This window comes from Dermacentor albipictus, chromosome 1, assembly GCF_038994185.2.
Source record: "Dermacentor albipictus isolate Rhodes 1998 colony chromosome 1, USDA_Dalb.pri_finalv2, whole genome shotgun sequence".
Classification (NCBI taxonomy): Eukaryota; Metazoa; Arthropoda; class Arachnida; order Ixodida; family Ixodidae; genus Dermacentor; species Dermacentor albipictus.
The window spans coordinates 434396431-434413731 of NC_091821.1; the positions used below are offsets into that span (position 1 = coordinate 434396431).

General features: G+C 46.3%; 1 protein-coding gene across 4 annotated transcripts in view; it reads right to left on the reverse strand.

Annotated features, from left to right (window-relative positions):
* The window catches only part of LOC135908215 (pneumococcal serine-rich repeat protein-like), a 107470-nt gene that overhangs the window by 25796 nt on the left and 64373 nt on the right, over positions 1 to 17301 (reverse strand). For all 4 annotated transcript variants that reach the window (XM_065439977.2, XM_065439991.1, XM_065439984.1 and 1 more), the window contains exons 13-16: positions 12621 to 12888; positions 11375 to 11508; positions 6145 to 6244; positions 1796 to 1921 (exon numbers count right to left, since the gene is read on the reverse strand). In XM_065439977.2, coding sequence (XP_065296049.1) covers positions 1796 to 1921; positions 6145 to 6244; positions 11375 to 11508; positions 12621 to 12888 — 628 coding nt within the window. The remainder of the gene's footprint in view (positions 1 to 1795; positions 1922 to 6144; positions 6245 to 11374; positions 11509 to 12620; positions 12889 to 17301) is intronic.

Sequence of the window (17301 nt, forward strand, 5' to 3'; positions counted from 1 at the left end):
CTTTGCTGACCAAAGCTGTGCATTCCAATTATAATATGTTCATGACATAACAGTCCCAAGCCACTTGCATGTCAGTGAGACAAACCCAGCAATACCTCTGTTATTACACATGATACATCACATTTCCAATTTCAGGACAACATAAAAGCCTTAAAATATTATACAGAAACCATCGAAGATGTCCGTTAAAGTAAGCGAATATCATTCTTAATGTGCTGAATTATCTGTGAAAGCTGTTCGCACAATGTTTCTTCCCATTTGTCTACGACCATGGCGTCCACATGTCATTGCTGAGGCGCTGTGTGCATTGGCACGTTTGTTCTTGTTCCTTGACAATAATGGCGGCATCTCATTGACCCCAAGCCTCACTAACCAGCAAGATCCGGAGAAAATGGCACCTTTTCCTCTCCCCAATTGACCTAATTTCTGTCTGCTGGCTCAGCCTCTATAGCACCCCCCTCCTCCTCCACACGGTGCTACCCTCTCCTTATTCTAACAGAGGAGAAAGTTCGGCCTCCCACCACGAAAACGGGGGAAAAGAGCCAAAGAAAGCTATACACTTTAAAAGGGGCCCACAGCAGCTATTATGAAAGGTGTAGAATGTCTATGATACTAAGAACCACCCCTAACAAACTTTCTTTTCAACAAAATGTTTAGAATTCACCTTTTGCAAACAGTTATCAGCAACCAAATCTTGACCCTGCCACATCCTTGCGGTTATCCCTTCATTTTTTATCATTTCTACTGCACTACTGCTATGGAGACACAGCTGCAGCACGGCTGGTGTTATTGTGGCGATGCGCCCCTAGGGGCATTCACTTAATGGCACTTGTGGCAGGCGTCAAGACTTGACCACCGAGTATTGGAAATACTGCAGCATCGCAGCATGCAGCTCCTGTAAGCACAGAACACAGCGCTTAGCCACTGTACACTCATGAAGAAAGCTTCTGATTTCATGCGCCCGAGCACCCAGCAACAGCTACACTAGTTCGAGAGCTGCTCACCGACTCTTGCCTGAGAAGGAGTGTGTAATAATGTTTCCGTAAAAGGCTGCCCCAGTTGGCGTCTCCTGGGCCTGGAGCCCCCATAAGCTCGGTCAAAGACAACAGCACATAAAGCTACGCAGCTGTGGCCATGCAGAAAAAGGCCCACCATATGACACCCATAATCATACTGAGTTTGAAGTGCAGCCTAAACCCGTGACAACTAAGTTCCACGACAACGAAATGTATTCGTCTTCTCGGCAAACATCCATAAGGATTCAATGCATTTCATAACTCTTGACTACAAAATGTCACTGAACTGCAACCATGCAACAAAATTTGCTGAAGTGTAACCTCGCATATTACCTATTTGCACAAAGCTAGCAGACTTCAAAAGGTGCTCAAATGTGTTTGCTTTGCACTTAAATTGCATAAAATACTACCACGCATAACACTTACATGGGAACCACAATTATTGTTTACAAAACTAAACAAGGCCCAAAACCGATCATGTATGCCGGAAACATGTCATGGCCGCCATCTTATTTGTTGTTTGACCATTTGAAATGTCATGCATGTCGCTGCGACATGTGATGATGGTTTTTGCACATCTAGGGCAGTCCATAATGTGCCATTCGGTGAGAAAAGTGCAGCAAAAAACAGAAGAATCTGTGTCCCATCTACGTAGACTTGTTAGTGGCGCTTCAGATGGCAGCCAAGCATCCGAACATGATTGAGCCGTGTCCGTGCATGCGCGTCCCTTGCTTCAAGAACACTGGTTTCGTTGCCATCGCCAATGCTGTTCCACTCACCAGAGCCCGGCCGTTTCCTGTGAGGGCTGCGAGGCCTGTCCAATCTGTTTTCAGGTGCTGGCGTTGGCGACGTGCCGCCACTGTTCGCACTTTTCAGTTTTGGTTGTTCAGCTGTGGACGATGTACCTGAACACAGCAGAAGAAAGCATTGAAAGAGTGACCCCAACATCCATGCTACTTTATTTCTGCAGTGAAAACCCGTCTTTGTCACGCTTGGTATCCATACCACCCACATTCTGTTTATGTTTCAAAGCTCCTGATGCTCCAACTCACCCCTCTTGGTGCCTTGCGCAAGACCCTTGTTATTTTGCTCAAGACCTTCTTTACTGATGGTTATAAACAGAGCAGAATAGCCCTTGTTTCTTCCTGTAGTACCATGGCACAAAAGGCTGTTGTAAAGTAGCAGAAACATTAATGAGGCTGAACTGCGCAGAAATGTTTTATGTACCCTTCTTTAGCTGCCATCATGTTTTGGATGTGGTTGCATTCGCAAATTTGAAGTGCTACCTGACTAACTTCTTTTTTTGGCCAGCAACAAAATGACTTCTTGAGAGAAGGTCTGCAGTCAACAAAAATCACTTGCGATCACCTGTTATTAATAAGCCATAGCTTGCACTAATTTCCACTTCAGTGTGCATCATAGCACCAGTTACCTTATATGCAGTGCTCCCAAAACAGTTAAATAGCACATTTGGTGACCCCTGCAGTGATTATCGCAAGGATTTGATGTGCATAACAAAGGCAAAAATTTCACATGATAATGACGTTGAATGAAAGAGAAACTTAGCAAGAATAGTGTCCCTGTATATGCTCCCAAAGGAAGCAGAGTTGCATGTACATCTGCCATCTTGTTCTAATGCTATCAGGTAAAACCACTCATCACGTGCACAGGAGCCGAACTTGGAACACCATCTAGTAGTAGTCTAGAAACGCAGCTGCCATGCTGCATCTGTTGCCTACTTTAGGCACATTGAGTCTGTCTATTTATCCTCTTACACCCTCATGATACCGTTTGTTCAACTGAATCACCGTTAACTGGATTTAATCATGATATGCATTGCTAGTTTGGGCCATTAAGTATGTGCTTGTGGTCATGCACGTCTATCATTGTTTCGTCATGCATGCATGTCATACATATAATTCATGTTCATATCATGCATATGATGCCATGCACGCATGTAATTCATGTCTTGCACGTCATGTCATTATCATCTCATTTGCCATGTCATATCTGCATTTCATGTCAAGCATGCAATGTCATTCTTGTCATGTCACATGTGATCTCATTACATTTCTTGTCATTCATGCCATGTGACGCATGTCATGGCATATGTGAGTATGTCATGACATGTCACGTCACGGAATACAGTCGAACCCACTTATAATGATATTCAAGTGGCATGAAAATTCCGTTCTTATTAGCCCTAAGAACGACCTACAGGGGCGCTGTGAGCGCCGCTCGCTTGACGTCAGGGCACGCACTCGCACCTGTCATCTGCTGCAGTTCGGGCGGTGTCCTGGTGCCTTCTGCAGTGTTTCCATTGGTGCGCTCTCGTTCGCTATGCTTGTATACTTATCACGGTCGTCTCAAATATTTTATTGTGACAGCAATCATACGGACACTCCAAGAGCATTTCTGCCGTCACCCTCACAAGTTCCAGCGTGTGAGGGTGAGCCGCCGAACACGGTTCAATCTCGTGTGCGCGAGTGAGAAATACAGCCCAGATGCGTGCCCACCCCTGTCGTATATGGGGCAGGGGGGTAGGCGAGGGAGGAGGGGCGTTCATCTCCGGCGGCTGCTAGGGTGCCTCAACGTCGTCTTCACCCGCCGCTCCTCACAGAGTGGAGGCAACCATGGCATTTACTATGGCGTTAACCACGTGAATCGCGGACGCCATAATAGACACCTTTGACAGATGCCGTAAGGAAGTGTTGCTAGCGCTCGTGTGTCTCGAAAGTGATCTGCAATATGCCAAAGTGTGCGCCCGTGCGGGCCTCCTCTTCAAAGTGATCTGCAATGTTCGCAAAATGCATGTAGTGCCGGTAGCTTCGTACGCGCTGTGCTTGCATCATTTTGTTCGCGTTGAAGCGAGAGATACATGAAGGTCAATTCACTTGCTGCTGCCACGATTCTTCCCTCCAGAATTTTGACGGTGAGTTTCTGCACTCATCGAGCGAGATGTGTTCATGTTTACCAGTGCACAAATTACACCGTGTCGGTTAATTTAATTAAAACATGTTTGCTGGCTAGGTGGTTTGAATCCATGATAGAATGTGTAAGCATGACTGAACAAGGACATAGAAAGAAGCAGACACATAAAGAGCGCGCTGTCTCTGTGTGTCTGTTTCTACGTCCTCGTTGAGTAATGCTTACACATTCTATCATCGTTAATTTAGTTAGTAAGCAAATGTTTAATAGTTTATGCAGCCGATAAAACTACTATCTTTACTTCGTACAGCTTTCTACCAATTTGCTATCGCAATTGGTGCTTTGGCTTTAGGGCGGTACTGCGAATGTTTTTCCTCTTTTTTTTTTTTTAACGGCGTCTTCGTTCACGAAAATTTATTCAAAGAGCTTATTTCCTAGACAACAACATTTTCTCAAAGGTAACGCTACAGTGTCAGCTGAAGGAGCTCAGAGCAGCCCCCTGCGAGTTTTTCATGCACGGATCTACACTTAGCAGCGGTAGCTCACGCGAGTAATAAAAGCATAAACGCAAAAGCCTCGCACATAAGAATCCAGTTAGGATATCATACCTGCCGTGATGCAACAAACATCTCATAAACGCTGGCGATATATGAATTCAACAACAAAATTTGGGGATGGCAGAGCTATTCTAAGAAAACTGTAATGGTGGGGAAGCCAGTGCCCCTCCCCCCCACCTTCCTCCATCTGGCTGCTAATTGTGTTATCTCATTTAACAGTTTAATTATGCTTCCTGCATGCTCTGGTCACGTATAACAAGCTGCGGCTGTCGGCGTTCAAGAATGGCACTGCTATAACAACTGCAAAGAGGGATCGGGGGCGGCAAGCAATATGCGAGCTCCGCCAAGGCATCGCTTTAGTGGCCTCAAAAGGGGCCTTTTATAAAATGTGAGAAGGTTGCCGCAGGAGCCTGTCAGCTTGAGAAATCCAGAAGAAATGCTAGGGCAAGATCGCTGCAAGCATCTCTCCACGTACTTCTCACTGGTTTGCACGAGAAAACCCCATGCTTGCCAGCTTTGCTTGCTTCGTGCAAAGCTTCTCCTTCTCCAAAGCATCCAGGTGCTCGCGAAAACGAAGCTCCAAAGGGACTGAACTATCTGCACGGCTTCCTGCGAGGACAACGTTGAAGCAGCCTGCTCTACTGCGTTGTCACTGCCGTCATCACCGTTGCTGTCTGATGCAAGCATGTTCACAACGATCGCCCCATTGGTTAGAAGCACTTCATTTCCAAATCTATAGCAGTGTGCTTTCTTTTCGCTGGCACCGTAGTGCACTGTCGATGATCAGCGGGGGGATCAGCCATCTTCCATTTTGGCGACATCAAACGAGGCTGAGAAAACATGTGGCCAGGAATGACTTCGATGCAACCAACAAAGACGAGCACAAGTGACTTAATCTGTTGGCCTAACTGCGTAGAATGAGAGGCCAGAGAGCAACCTGGGAGCAGTGCAGTTGGTGTGGTCAATCCATGTTTCAGAGGGTGGCGTGGCATAGAGTTATAGGTGCAGCCTATTCGTGTTCAGAAGGGTCGAAAGGTGATGGGAGAGATGCGTGCAAGGCTGGCAATGTCGAGAAGGCCGGAAAATGAGCGCGTGGCGGCCGTTGGACTGGTGGACCATCGTGCAGCGGCTCAAATTTCTCTTTTTCTTTTGCCTTTTCAAGGATTTCACATTTCATTACCTTTTGGCACGGACAACCAGCAGCCAGACTTCATCGTTACTACTGATATTGTGGCATGGGGGCACTGTACTAAGAGGGTTATTTCACCATGGAAAGCATACAGAAGTTGACGGTGCAGCAGCTTCTCATTGTTTTAACTGATATAATGCTAAAATCACTATTGTTATAAGTGGGTTGGACAGTACATGACATCACGTGTCATTCATGTCATGTCATGCGTGTTTCAAAAGCAGTGGATTGAAATCTTGATGGCATTGACAGTAACGAAAAGTCGGTGTTGTGTCTATGAGATTTGCCTCTCTGCAGAGTGGCAGAACATTTGATGTCATTTCAGACCACATGATGGCACTCGGCGGGTAGCAGCACAAGCGGTGAAAGGAAAAGGTAGGCACAACTATGCACCCCTTGGGAGAATTTTATAGGGGCACTAGGAAAAACAAGCTTTTTGCTAGCAAACACTCACTTGGCAAAACTTTATGGCTTGCTGGTTCTTTGGTTGCAATTTGACCATTCTGGGAAGTTTGAGCACGATTACTTTCTGTCGCAGGTGATGTTGAAACGACCTGGAATGAAGCCAACAGGTGGTGTAAGACACTGTAGCAAACAGCGAGGCAACAATGCAAAGAATTAACTGGAAGAAAGAACATCAAATGATGCGCAAAATTATTTTCATCGGCTGTGAATAATATCACGATGAAAGGTAGCGCAAATGCCACAGGATAAAAAACAAGAGGCACATGGACACACACAAAGCATTCTACATGGTCTAGTCATACCCGTGCCACATGGGAATAGAGAATGGCATTAACTTCCTCATGCCTTATTATTTAACGTCATTTGCGTGGTGCCGCATGAGCAAATCAAATAGCATTCGCCTTAATGCCATTCGTTATTTAATGCGTTCGCCATGACTAATTCGACTGAAAAATGCGTACTCCCAATGCCGTAGCTTCGCAAGCCACGGTGTCAGGAGTATGCATTTCTCAGTGTAAGTAAGGTATTTGCAACGTTTAGACCTGTTAGAAAACATTTATATATAACTTTGAAGTACAATCGGCACTTTTATGAGAAGAAACATTTTCATTTATATTAAACAGTTTTTGAGAACACAAGGATTGTTGCAGCTAGCGAAGCTGCACAAGAGGTTAGCGGCCTGTGAAGCAGATGAAAGTCACTTGGGGATGGGTTGTATTTGTTGCACGGTAGTCCTTCGTCATGCGCAGGCCGTTCACATGCAGTCTTTGTGCTTACGGATTCCACGTGATAAAACAAACTTCCTCAGGTCGGCATTGTGACGGTCTCGCTGCAGCAGGTGCCATTTTGTTTCTGGGCTTCGGATTTGATATACATTGGCCACAGTTGCTATGGTCGATTCTAAAAGACAGCAAGAAACTCAAGCTAACCGTACATAGTATGCTTAGTTTTATATTTCCCTGTTTATTACGACAGTTTAAACTTGTAAATGCATATTAATTTTTTAATTCATACCCTAACGTTGCTCACTTCAGAACATGCTGTCATCGACGTCATCGGGTCAAATGTCATTAAATTTGGACTTGTGACAGCTCCGCCGAAAAAAATGTCATTCAGGAACCTAAGGGCTTAACTACTGAATGCTATTTTCTGTACCTGTGTGGCACGGGTATAGCTTATAGTCGATAGATTACCTTTTGTCATCATTTTCTCAAGCCAGTCATCGAGGATTTTGTCTGGTATTTACTCTACACGAAGTGCTCTGTGTGCACCCATGTACCTTTTTTTATTGTTGTTGCTTGTGGCTTTATTGAAACTGCACTTAAATGCTCAAAACTGGTTTTGCTGGTTTTATCTGTCTGTCCACCCGTCCTGTCTGTTACGCAGTCGTCGTTGTCACTGTCAACATGCTGTTGTTGTTGCATCTTCGTCAGGCCGTCTCTTCTACCTTCTTAACCTCACCCTTGACATGTAATGAAGGTAAACAAAACTTTGCCTACCACATGCAGTGAAAATCGAACACATGCCCCTGAATGAATGTGTAGTTGAAAGCCAGGTGTGCTAACTACAATTGAGCCACTTATGATGGCCCACTTTTAAAGTGAGCATTCCTTTGTTGTGAATAAAGCACACCCAGCCATCAAAATATGCATTGTTTCAATGCTGTCATGTTACTGGTTCAACAAACCTCCTTAAGCATGGCTGAATAATCATAGCAAATGCACAGCATTGGTACAACACTGGTTCACCTGCTGCAGTGCCTATGCATGTCGGCGTGATTCACGATAAAGCTGGCCAAGCAAGATGCAGGCTCCTCTCCCAAGCCCCCTTTCAAGTGGACTAGTGCTTTACTGCGCCTCCTTCAGTCAAGCTATCATTTCCTGGTGGCAGCGCTTGCTGGCCACGAGTAGTGATGGCATATATGAGGGTTTCTTGGAGGGTATTGCCTTTACAATGCTAAACATTGAGGGAGATACTGCGAAATATGGAAAGGGCCTCACTAAGTATTGCACTGATCAGTGGCATAGGCATAGTCAGGTTTCAGGGCTTTTAAGCTCCCCCTAACCCCCCCCCCCCAAATTTTTTCTGATGAATCCTCTCCTCTCTTCCCACAGAACAGAACGGAGAACCTCTCCTGTAATAAATGTCTGGCTACACCACTGGCACTGATCATCACTCACCTAACCTGGTTAGGGAACCTTTGTGCACACGTAGCACATGTACATGTACAGTCGCGGACAGAATAAAATGGACCACGGGATCTCCGAAAACGTTAAATTCCCAAGCAGCCTGTAGCAATAACCAGTAAAACTGCCCACGACAACGTTGTTAGCATATTCTAGGCGAGGTACAAAATGCAAATACCAGATTGCGTTGTGAGGTTGCGGAGATATTCAGCTTTTTCTTACACTTCATGCTCCATAATATTCTGTCCGCGACTGTACTTGAAGGCTACCCTACTCTCGCTACCACTATCATTACCAAGTCGAGATGCACCATCATCATCATCATTGAGTGCAGCCTTTCGTTTTCAATTTCTGGTGGTAAATACACACAGGTCTGACCAAGGCTGATGTCAGTGTGTTTAGTGGGTTTAGAATCAGCTGCGTTCCATTGTGTATTCATGGTTTACTCAAAATGGCTGACGGGAGGCTGGTCATGCGCAATCATGCCTGCATCGACCAAAAACCCACTGCGGTAGCACACTGGCTATGGCGTTGCGCTGTGAGCTCAAAATTGTGAGTTCGATCTCGGCTGCTGCGGCCACATTTCAATTGGGGCGAAATGCAAAAATGCCCATTTACTTAAATTCAGGTGCCCGTTAAAGAACTCTAGCCGGTTAAAATTACTCTGGAGTCCCCCGCTACAGTGTGCCACATAGCAGTTTCGGTATGTAAAACCCCAGAATTTAATCGACCAAGAAAGAAGTCTGCTTCCACACAGGACCAGTCCAGCAGTGAGAGTGCGTGCATTGCAAAGAAGTTGTTGTCCTGGAGAAGATGGCAGTGTCTGCTGCAACAGCCTGCAGCTGTCTGCATTAAACGAGTTCAGGGCTGGCGGAGCAGCCGAGGTCGACCCGATTTTTAGGATTTGGATACACAGGAATGGATACCTTTAGAGTAGGGTCCTGGAACTGAGAGAGAGTGTTGCGCACGCAGTACTGCTGCTGTCAAAAAGCCATCATACAATAAAGTCCAAATATGAAAACAATAAATGAAATTTTGCCCTTGACTGTCAGTACGAATTCTGAGTATTAATACTATTGACTTCTGTTAACTCGACCCTGATGAAACTGACCAAATCGATCAAGTATCCAATCAAGTATCCAGTAAGTAGAATCAAAGAAGAGGCAGAAAGAATGCCCCAACACCTCTACTTCACTCAACAGTACTCACCCGATTCTGATGCATTCCAAAACTCAAGGTGCAACCAGTTTTAATGAGATGAAAGTAGGAAACAGTGTGCACCCAAATCTGCCACGCATCAGATTTTATAACACAAAAACCACCCCCTGCATTTGATAGTCTTCATTTCTGGAATGGCTGGTCAACAACCACAAACAGGATGGTGGCCCAGACTTCCACTAAACACTACGACAGTTCGTCCGTGACACATGCAAGTACCCGAAATGCTGAAAACATGTGACCCAATTCTAACGTGGCTGGCTTAGCATGTAAAATATCCCCAAATGCCATTTGCGGCTCGCACATTTACAGGGGTGACAATTCTACTTCATTGGGTCTCCAAAAGTTTTCAGCTGTTAAATATTAAAGCTGTCTAGTCCCCCTGTTGCTTTCTCTCTCATTTTTTGCCACCCAAGAAAATTCCTGCCTGTAACAGCTAATAAACAAACACAAAGAAAACAGTTGAGGCAACATCACCCCCAAAGCGGAAGCAGGAGGTAAGTGGGGGTCAGCGTAGCCAGCTCATTTGCACTTGTATCTGTGACAGTCCCCACGCATTTTTTGGCCCATTTAGAATGTAACATGCAAGAGACTGTGCTCTCCTCCTCACTGACTTTTCCATCTCCCATTCACTGCAGGTCTCTGTTTCCCTCTTTCGTACACAGCAGATACACTTGAGCCTCGTTATAACAAAGCTGAAGGGAGAGCCGAAATTACTTTGTTATATCCATTACTTCACTACATCCAGTATTGTCACCAACAGCAATATATGCCCAACGAGGTGCACAATTGTAAATATGGAAATAACAAGACGACTCTGCGGCCCGCAGAACTGCTGCACGGCCACACATGCGATGAAACTTGAACAAAAGAACCAAGGAATCTTTGGTATGTGCAACACGCGACTTAGCAACCGACGCAACAGCCTTTAGATAGCTGCCTTCTGTTCCATTGTGATGGTCTTTCGCAACCGCTTGCCACTTGGCTCGCCGTAATCGAGTAGCACATGGCACACAACAGCGCTGTGGGATCAAGGAGGCAAACAAAGTTCAGCTCGTGGCCTACGAAATTACACCAGTGCCAGTGCAATCTCGGAGGGCATGCCCAGCTGACAGCCTGCGTGGTGCACCGCAGGGAGAGGGAGAAGTGGATGCACGGCCTGGGCATGATCCCTGAGGTCATGCCGGGCAGATCTCGGAGGCCATGCCCAGCTGAGCCTGCCTGCACGGCACGTCGCGCAGTAGAAGTGAATGCGCTAACCTTTCACACCACCACATGTAGCTACACAGTGTCTCATGGCATGGCTCGCCCTGCCTGGCAAGCGCTAGAGGGAGGTCGGTGGAGAAGTGCAATAGTGAGCCGTTGCTTATGCACAGGTGTGCAGCTACGTACGGCGGTAAGAAAGACTAGTATTGCTCGAATGCGTATTCGACATGGGGGTACGAAAGTTTCGAACTGCCGGGCCGAACGAGTGTTGTACCCTACGGAAAAAGTGATGTAGTCAGCGAGCAACGGTCGGGTCCTTTCTTGGCCTCAGAGACTGGTTCATTATATCCATTGGCAGGAGAATTTCATTCCGTCAAAATGAGGTTTTAAATACATAGATCTCTATGAGAATTTCATGGGCGATTTCACTTTACTTCGGGATGATTTCACTTTACTTCGTTATATCCATTATGTCGTTATAGCGAGGTTCAAGTGTATTTGTTCCGAGCGCGCTCTGTGCTCCTGGTAAGAATGGATATCTAGGTCGTTGCATGTGCTAGCGGCTTAATTAAGTTATGTTGCAAGCAAGGATGCTGCTTGTGTTCGCACCTCAAGCTGTAGTCCAGGCTGGGCGACCAGTTCCACTTCGTGGCAGACCACATGGTCCTGAAGCAGGCACGGGGCCTCCTCCACAACTACACCTGGGGTGGTCTCCCCTAAGTTCACTTCCTCGCTGTCCGCCACTGCAACAAGCAAAAAGGTCACAAGCCAGTGTAACTCATGCTGAAAAACACCCTTCTACAAGGCTTTGATGGAATTTTGGCTCTTGCAGGCCATCTTTTAGATACAGGAGGTAGAAGAAAAGTGGATCCGAAAGACTTGAGTTTTTGTTAGTCACAACCATACAAAAAAGCAGACACTGAAGCTCGCTATTCTGCACTGTGTGCCGTCTCATGTGCCTTCTGTGTCCATGTCGTTCTGACTGCGCTTCAACAAATAACAAGATAACTTATCAGCAAGCCGATATAGCTACACTCATCGCATATGCAGTCTTCATATTTCGGCTGCAGTGAAGTCATGTTAGTGCAGTGAGACCCTTCTGAAGAAATGATGCATGTAATTGCTCGTAATCGTGCATAAGTGGTGCCTGCTCCTAGCCACAGTCTTGCCCCAAACACAGCAGCAAGCACCAACCTGAAAAGTCTGCTCCTAAAGGAAGCCTCAAATGCGATTAGTGAACGTGAAATGAAATTTGTGTTGTGAACTTCAATCTTAGTGCTAGCTTAGTTAGTCCATCGTGGAGCATGTGCTGTAACTATGTGTAAACGTCCTCTCTGAATATTTCTAATGGTGTAAAAGCCGACACCACACATTTTTTAGAAGCTGCAGTCACTTTCGTACATAGCATTACAGCATTCTAACAGGCATGGGCGTCGTCTACTTTCTTGTCCTGCATCTCGCGCTGTTAGCATACTGTGAATCTGTACCAAGAAGCTTAAATCAATGTGCTGCAGTATGTAGAGTGGCGTTGCCGCCCCACGGCAAACAGGAAATAATTTGTTAAGAGTACATTGGTTTGTCTAATAAAGAAATAGAGCGCTAGAATTCTGTATTAGTAATGGCAAGCATAAAGTAGGAAACTATCAGAACTATCAGCCAATCTCTTTGACATGAATGTGCTTCTACCTGCTTCGTCATATTATCTTAAAGTGGGGCTGAGAATCTGCCAGATCACCAAAAACCCCTGCAACTAGAGCAGATGTTTACAACAGTGCTGACAGTGCCATAGTGGCATCTGACTTGTAGAGCTGATGGGGTTAAGCAGAAAGGAACTTTGCTGGAGATATCAACTCACACAGGTGGCCATCGTCTAATATCACAGCATTGTCGTCCAAGGGCACAGTGTCAATGGCCACTTCGACCTCGGCTGGTGGCACAGCGTCTTCACCGACTACCAGAAGTGGGGGTGGCCGCCCACTGTCGCCCTCGTCTTGGAGGATGCCTGCAGCCTGCATCAACTCAGCCAGAAGGCTACTGTTGTTGCCCCCACTGCCCCCGCTGCTTCCGGAAGCAGAGCCGCCACTGCTGCTGCTGCTGTTACCATCTAAGGACTGCTCAGGTGGCTGAAACGGGAAATGATAAAGCAGGCATTTTAAATGACAGAAAGTTTAACACTGACACATTCCACTCATTCTTGGACTACTTAGCAAATAAACAAAGGTGAACTAACACAAAGAACTAAATCACTGATACAGACTCTGAGCATGACGTGGCACACTGGCACCAAATCATTACGAGCAGAAGTTGTACCTTCAGCTGTTTGCTGCACGATTCAGCACCATTAAGCCATGCCGTTTCATCCATGGACTTAATCATCTATTTGGTGCATTGTTTCAACCCGTCTTAAGGGACATCACACAAGGCCGCATGTAATGATAAAACAATAATTCAACAACCAAACCATGAATCACAGCATTATACCTGCATAATACAGTAGAACCTCGGCCATATGTTCTCGAAAAAATCACAGGAAGAAATGTACTAACCAGGTAAATTTGCAATCCGAAGCAATTAAACTAATTTTACAGACTCAACTATTGTTGACATCTATGTAATGCGAAGCGTCGCACGGATTGTTACGGCAGAAGACGCCGACCTGTGTCGAGCTGGTGGTGCTCCAACGGCCTGAGACGCATTTTGTTGCTTTCTTGCGTGGTGTTTTAGGAGGGTAACAGGAAACCGAACCGAAATTGGGCTGGTGAGCGACGCCGGGTGCCGCCGAAGGTGAACGTCTGCAGCAGCAGGGAATGATGTGTGCGACGACCCCGGAGTGAAATGAGAAACTGGGAGTGCTGGTGTCTTTGCGCGAGACGGGTGGGTGAGTGTTGCGGTGAAGCTGCTACGGTGAGCAGCTACGTACTGTTCTGGATTGTGTGAGCTTCGCACATTTTTTGTTTACATGGCATCTAGCGGCCAGAAAAACATATCATACGATGACAGTTTGGCGATGTACTGAACATTGGTGCCAAAAAATCTTGTTTTCCGGGAACGTATGAACTGGTAAAAATTGAGTGTAACTCATTCAGTCATATTTTCTGTTCTCAATTGCAAATGTTAACGCAGGGAAAACATAGGTAATGGGAAAGTATCAATGAGGTTCTACTGTACATACCTAGTTGATGGTGATGATGATATATGAAGTTTTTTGGCACAAGGGCACATGATGACCAAAGGGTGTCAAGCAATGGTATGAAATAGCCGACGATGTAGTCTATCATATACAGTTGGTTAATAGGTCTCCTTAAAGCACCTAGACCAACTAACACAACAGCAGTTTTATAGCACAGACAACCACATGTAATGATCAAACAATAATCCAACAACCAAACGATGATCCACAACATAAAGCAGTAGAATTCCATTAATTCGACTCCAGTTAAATAGATTTTTTTTAAAAATTCAATTCTGACTGAAGGTCCCCGCTGGCGAACATGCATTTCTATGAGCCCAAACTTTCCATCCATCCTAAAATTATTTCCATCCTAAAATTGGCTTTCGCAAAGGTAATTCGAACTTGACCAGTTAGCATGCACATGCCTGATCCCTATGGTGACCCCTATAGCAACCCCTTTACTGGCAGCATCTGTCTCGGCATAGCTTAGGGAACAGTAAATGTGATAAACAAACGTCATTTCCCAGTCGAAAACGTATTTTCGGCTTGCTGTAAGATTTTCCAGCAATAATGGTAGCTCACAATGTCTGATTACGATATTTACCCAATTCTAAAGTGCACCTTCACCCCACCCCCTCAAGAAAATTGAACCAAAAGCAGCATTCGCGGTGTTCATATGCTTTGCCACATATAGCAATTGAATTGTAGCGAAGCTGACTTTAGAAAACTGGATGCCAGTGTGCGAAACCTATTAGACCCTCGCCTATTTTTCTTGTGAAAAACTCGGGTGTGCATTATATTTCTGTTTTTTAGAAGCTTTAATGTCAGTTCTACATTGGTTTTCTACTTTGGACACATAGAAAGTGAGTGTGCATTTATTCGGGGGGTGTGTTAGAATCAGGCAAATACTACCAAATGAATGAGCGGGGGGAGCGAGCGTTGTCATCATGCGAATTTGCCGCAACCCTCACGACTTTGAAATAAGTGGCAAATCACGCCAAACCTAGCAATGAAAAGGTTGCCTGCTCTTTACTGCCGGTACCGACTGCGGTCGACCCGCACAGCACTAACGATGGCTATTTGCTAGGGGCATGCAAATATTCGAAACTTCGAATGAACAATCGAATAGTCACTATTTGTAAATGGAAATATCTTTCGAATACGCTTTGAATATTTGAAAACACCATTATCATCACCATCATCAGCCTTTTTTATGTCTACAGCGCTCTCCAATTACCCCTGTCTTGCGCCAAACAATTCCAACTTGCGCCTCAACTGCGGCCAAATAAGCATTGAAGCAAAATGCCACAAGTTTTCATCGCTCCAGGCATAGTAAAGACATAAAACAAGAGAACTTGCATAGTGGAGCAGGCTAGGTCCCTTAAGTAGCCACACTTCACAGGCTGTACCACAACAATTCACACTCCCTGAAAGGCCCTGAGCATGCGAAGCAACCACTTGTTTGCTACAAATGCTCCATTTGTGCTTTTAGTAAACAATGTTTCATAAACAATAAAAGAGAAAAAAAATTGGAGGACGCTTAAGCTTCGCCTTCAAGAGTGGAACGCGACAGCGTTCCCATCGACCCGCCAAGGGGTGTAAGACAATGCGCTACGACGCAGGGATCACTTACGAGGCGCCCCGCATCGGACTTTGCGCCCACCTATCACACGGAGAGCGTCGAGCAACGCAGCGTTCGGCGCGGCAACGAAACGTGCGCCTGAGCAAACGGAACGAACCAAAGAACTCGGTGTCTCGGAGGAGGAAACGATCTACGCCAGCCAAACGTCATGATCGGCACGGGCAGAGAGATAGATAGATAGTAATCTAAAGAAAGGAACGGTGCTTGATTCTGCAACCCGCGTGGGAGCACGGCGAAGCGTCGTCAGGGGAGAGGGAGTCGGGGGAGAGGGAACCGGACCGTGCACAGCCCCAATGCGCGTATGGCGCACCACCTGTCGGGGCAGCGCCGTACATTGAGAGGAGGGGGTCTTCTGTGTTTGCCGCAAGATGGCTCTGCGTGTGCAGTAAGCGCAGAAGAAATGTAGCGGAAACGTACTTCGCTATCGTGTAAATGCGACTTCTGTAAGTTACAGGCTCATAATTACCGATATACACCGCAGTATAACTTTCTACGGCACGTTTTTAAGGCAACACCGCGTTCACTAGACGCGCGTTTGTACCGCTTTCAAGTATCGAACTCGTGGCTGAGTGGTAGCGTCTCCGTCTCACACTCCGGAGACCCTGGTTCGATTCCCACCCAGCCCATCTTGGAAGTTGCTTTTTATTTATGAAGTGCCTGCCGTGATTTATCGCTCACGGTCAACGCCGCGGACGCCGACGCCGACGACACCGGCTTTTCTGCGACACGAGCTCCTTAACGCTATCGCGTTAAAAAACCCCGCATAAATGAGCCAGAACCAGTACTTCGATCAACTATCCATAACACCCTCCTCTCCAAACCACTGCGCGGATGTAAGCTTTTCGCTACCTTCACCGAGGCAGCTCGGAAAGCTGGGTGACTCTCAGAGGGCGGGCAACTTGACACAAGCGACAGTGCCATCGCCATCAATGCTCCACACAGGCAAAGAAAAGAAAAGAAAAAAAAAACGCCACATCTCGCCATTTTGCAAGCAGCGTGCGGTTCGTGTGGTCGCATGTTCCACAATGGGGAAGTACGGGAGCTACACGGCTGCATTCAAACTGAGAGCTATACAGTATGCACTCGAGCATGGGAACCGTGCTACAAGCAGACATTTCAGTGTCGGAGAAACTAACACTCACTACTGGCGAGGTCAGCAAGAAAAATTTCAGGTCACCAAGAAGTCGCGACGGGCCTTCCGCGGTGCAAAGTCTGGAAAGTATCCACAAGTGGAGGAGCAACTCGTTCAACACATACGGGGCCTTCGACAGGACGGTTGTGCAGTGTCTCTCGACATAGTGCAGACTGAGGCGTCCAGAATTGCTCGAGCGCAGGGCATCAAAGCGAAAGATTTCAAGGCAAGCTCCGGATGGACAACGCGCTTCATGCGACGCCATGGAGTTACCCTGAGAAAGTGCACAACATTGTGCCAGCGCTTGCCCTCGGCATACGAGGACAAGGTACTGGAGTTTCACCATTTTGTTATACGGCTCCATCAGCAAAATAACTTCATTTTGTCTCAGATTGGGAACGCAGATCAGACCCCCCCTCTGTTTCGACTTGCCGAGAAATATTACTGTAGAGGAGAAAGGTGCACGAAGTATGCTTATTAGAACATCTGGCGCGGAAAAAGACAGGTGCACTGTGATGTTGGAAGTGACTGCGGATGGGCGCAAACTACCACCTTATGTTATTTTTAAGAGGAAGATGCTCCCAAAGGGA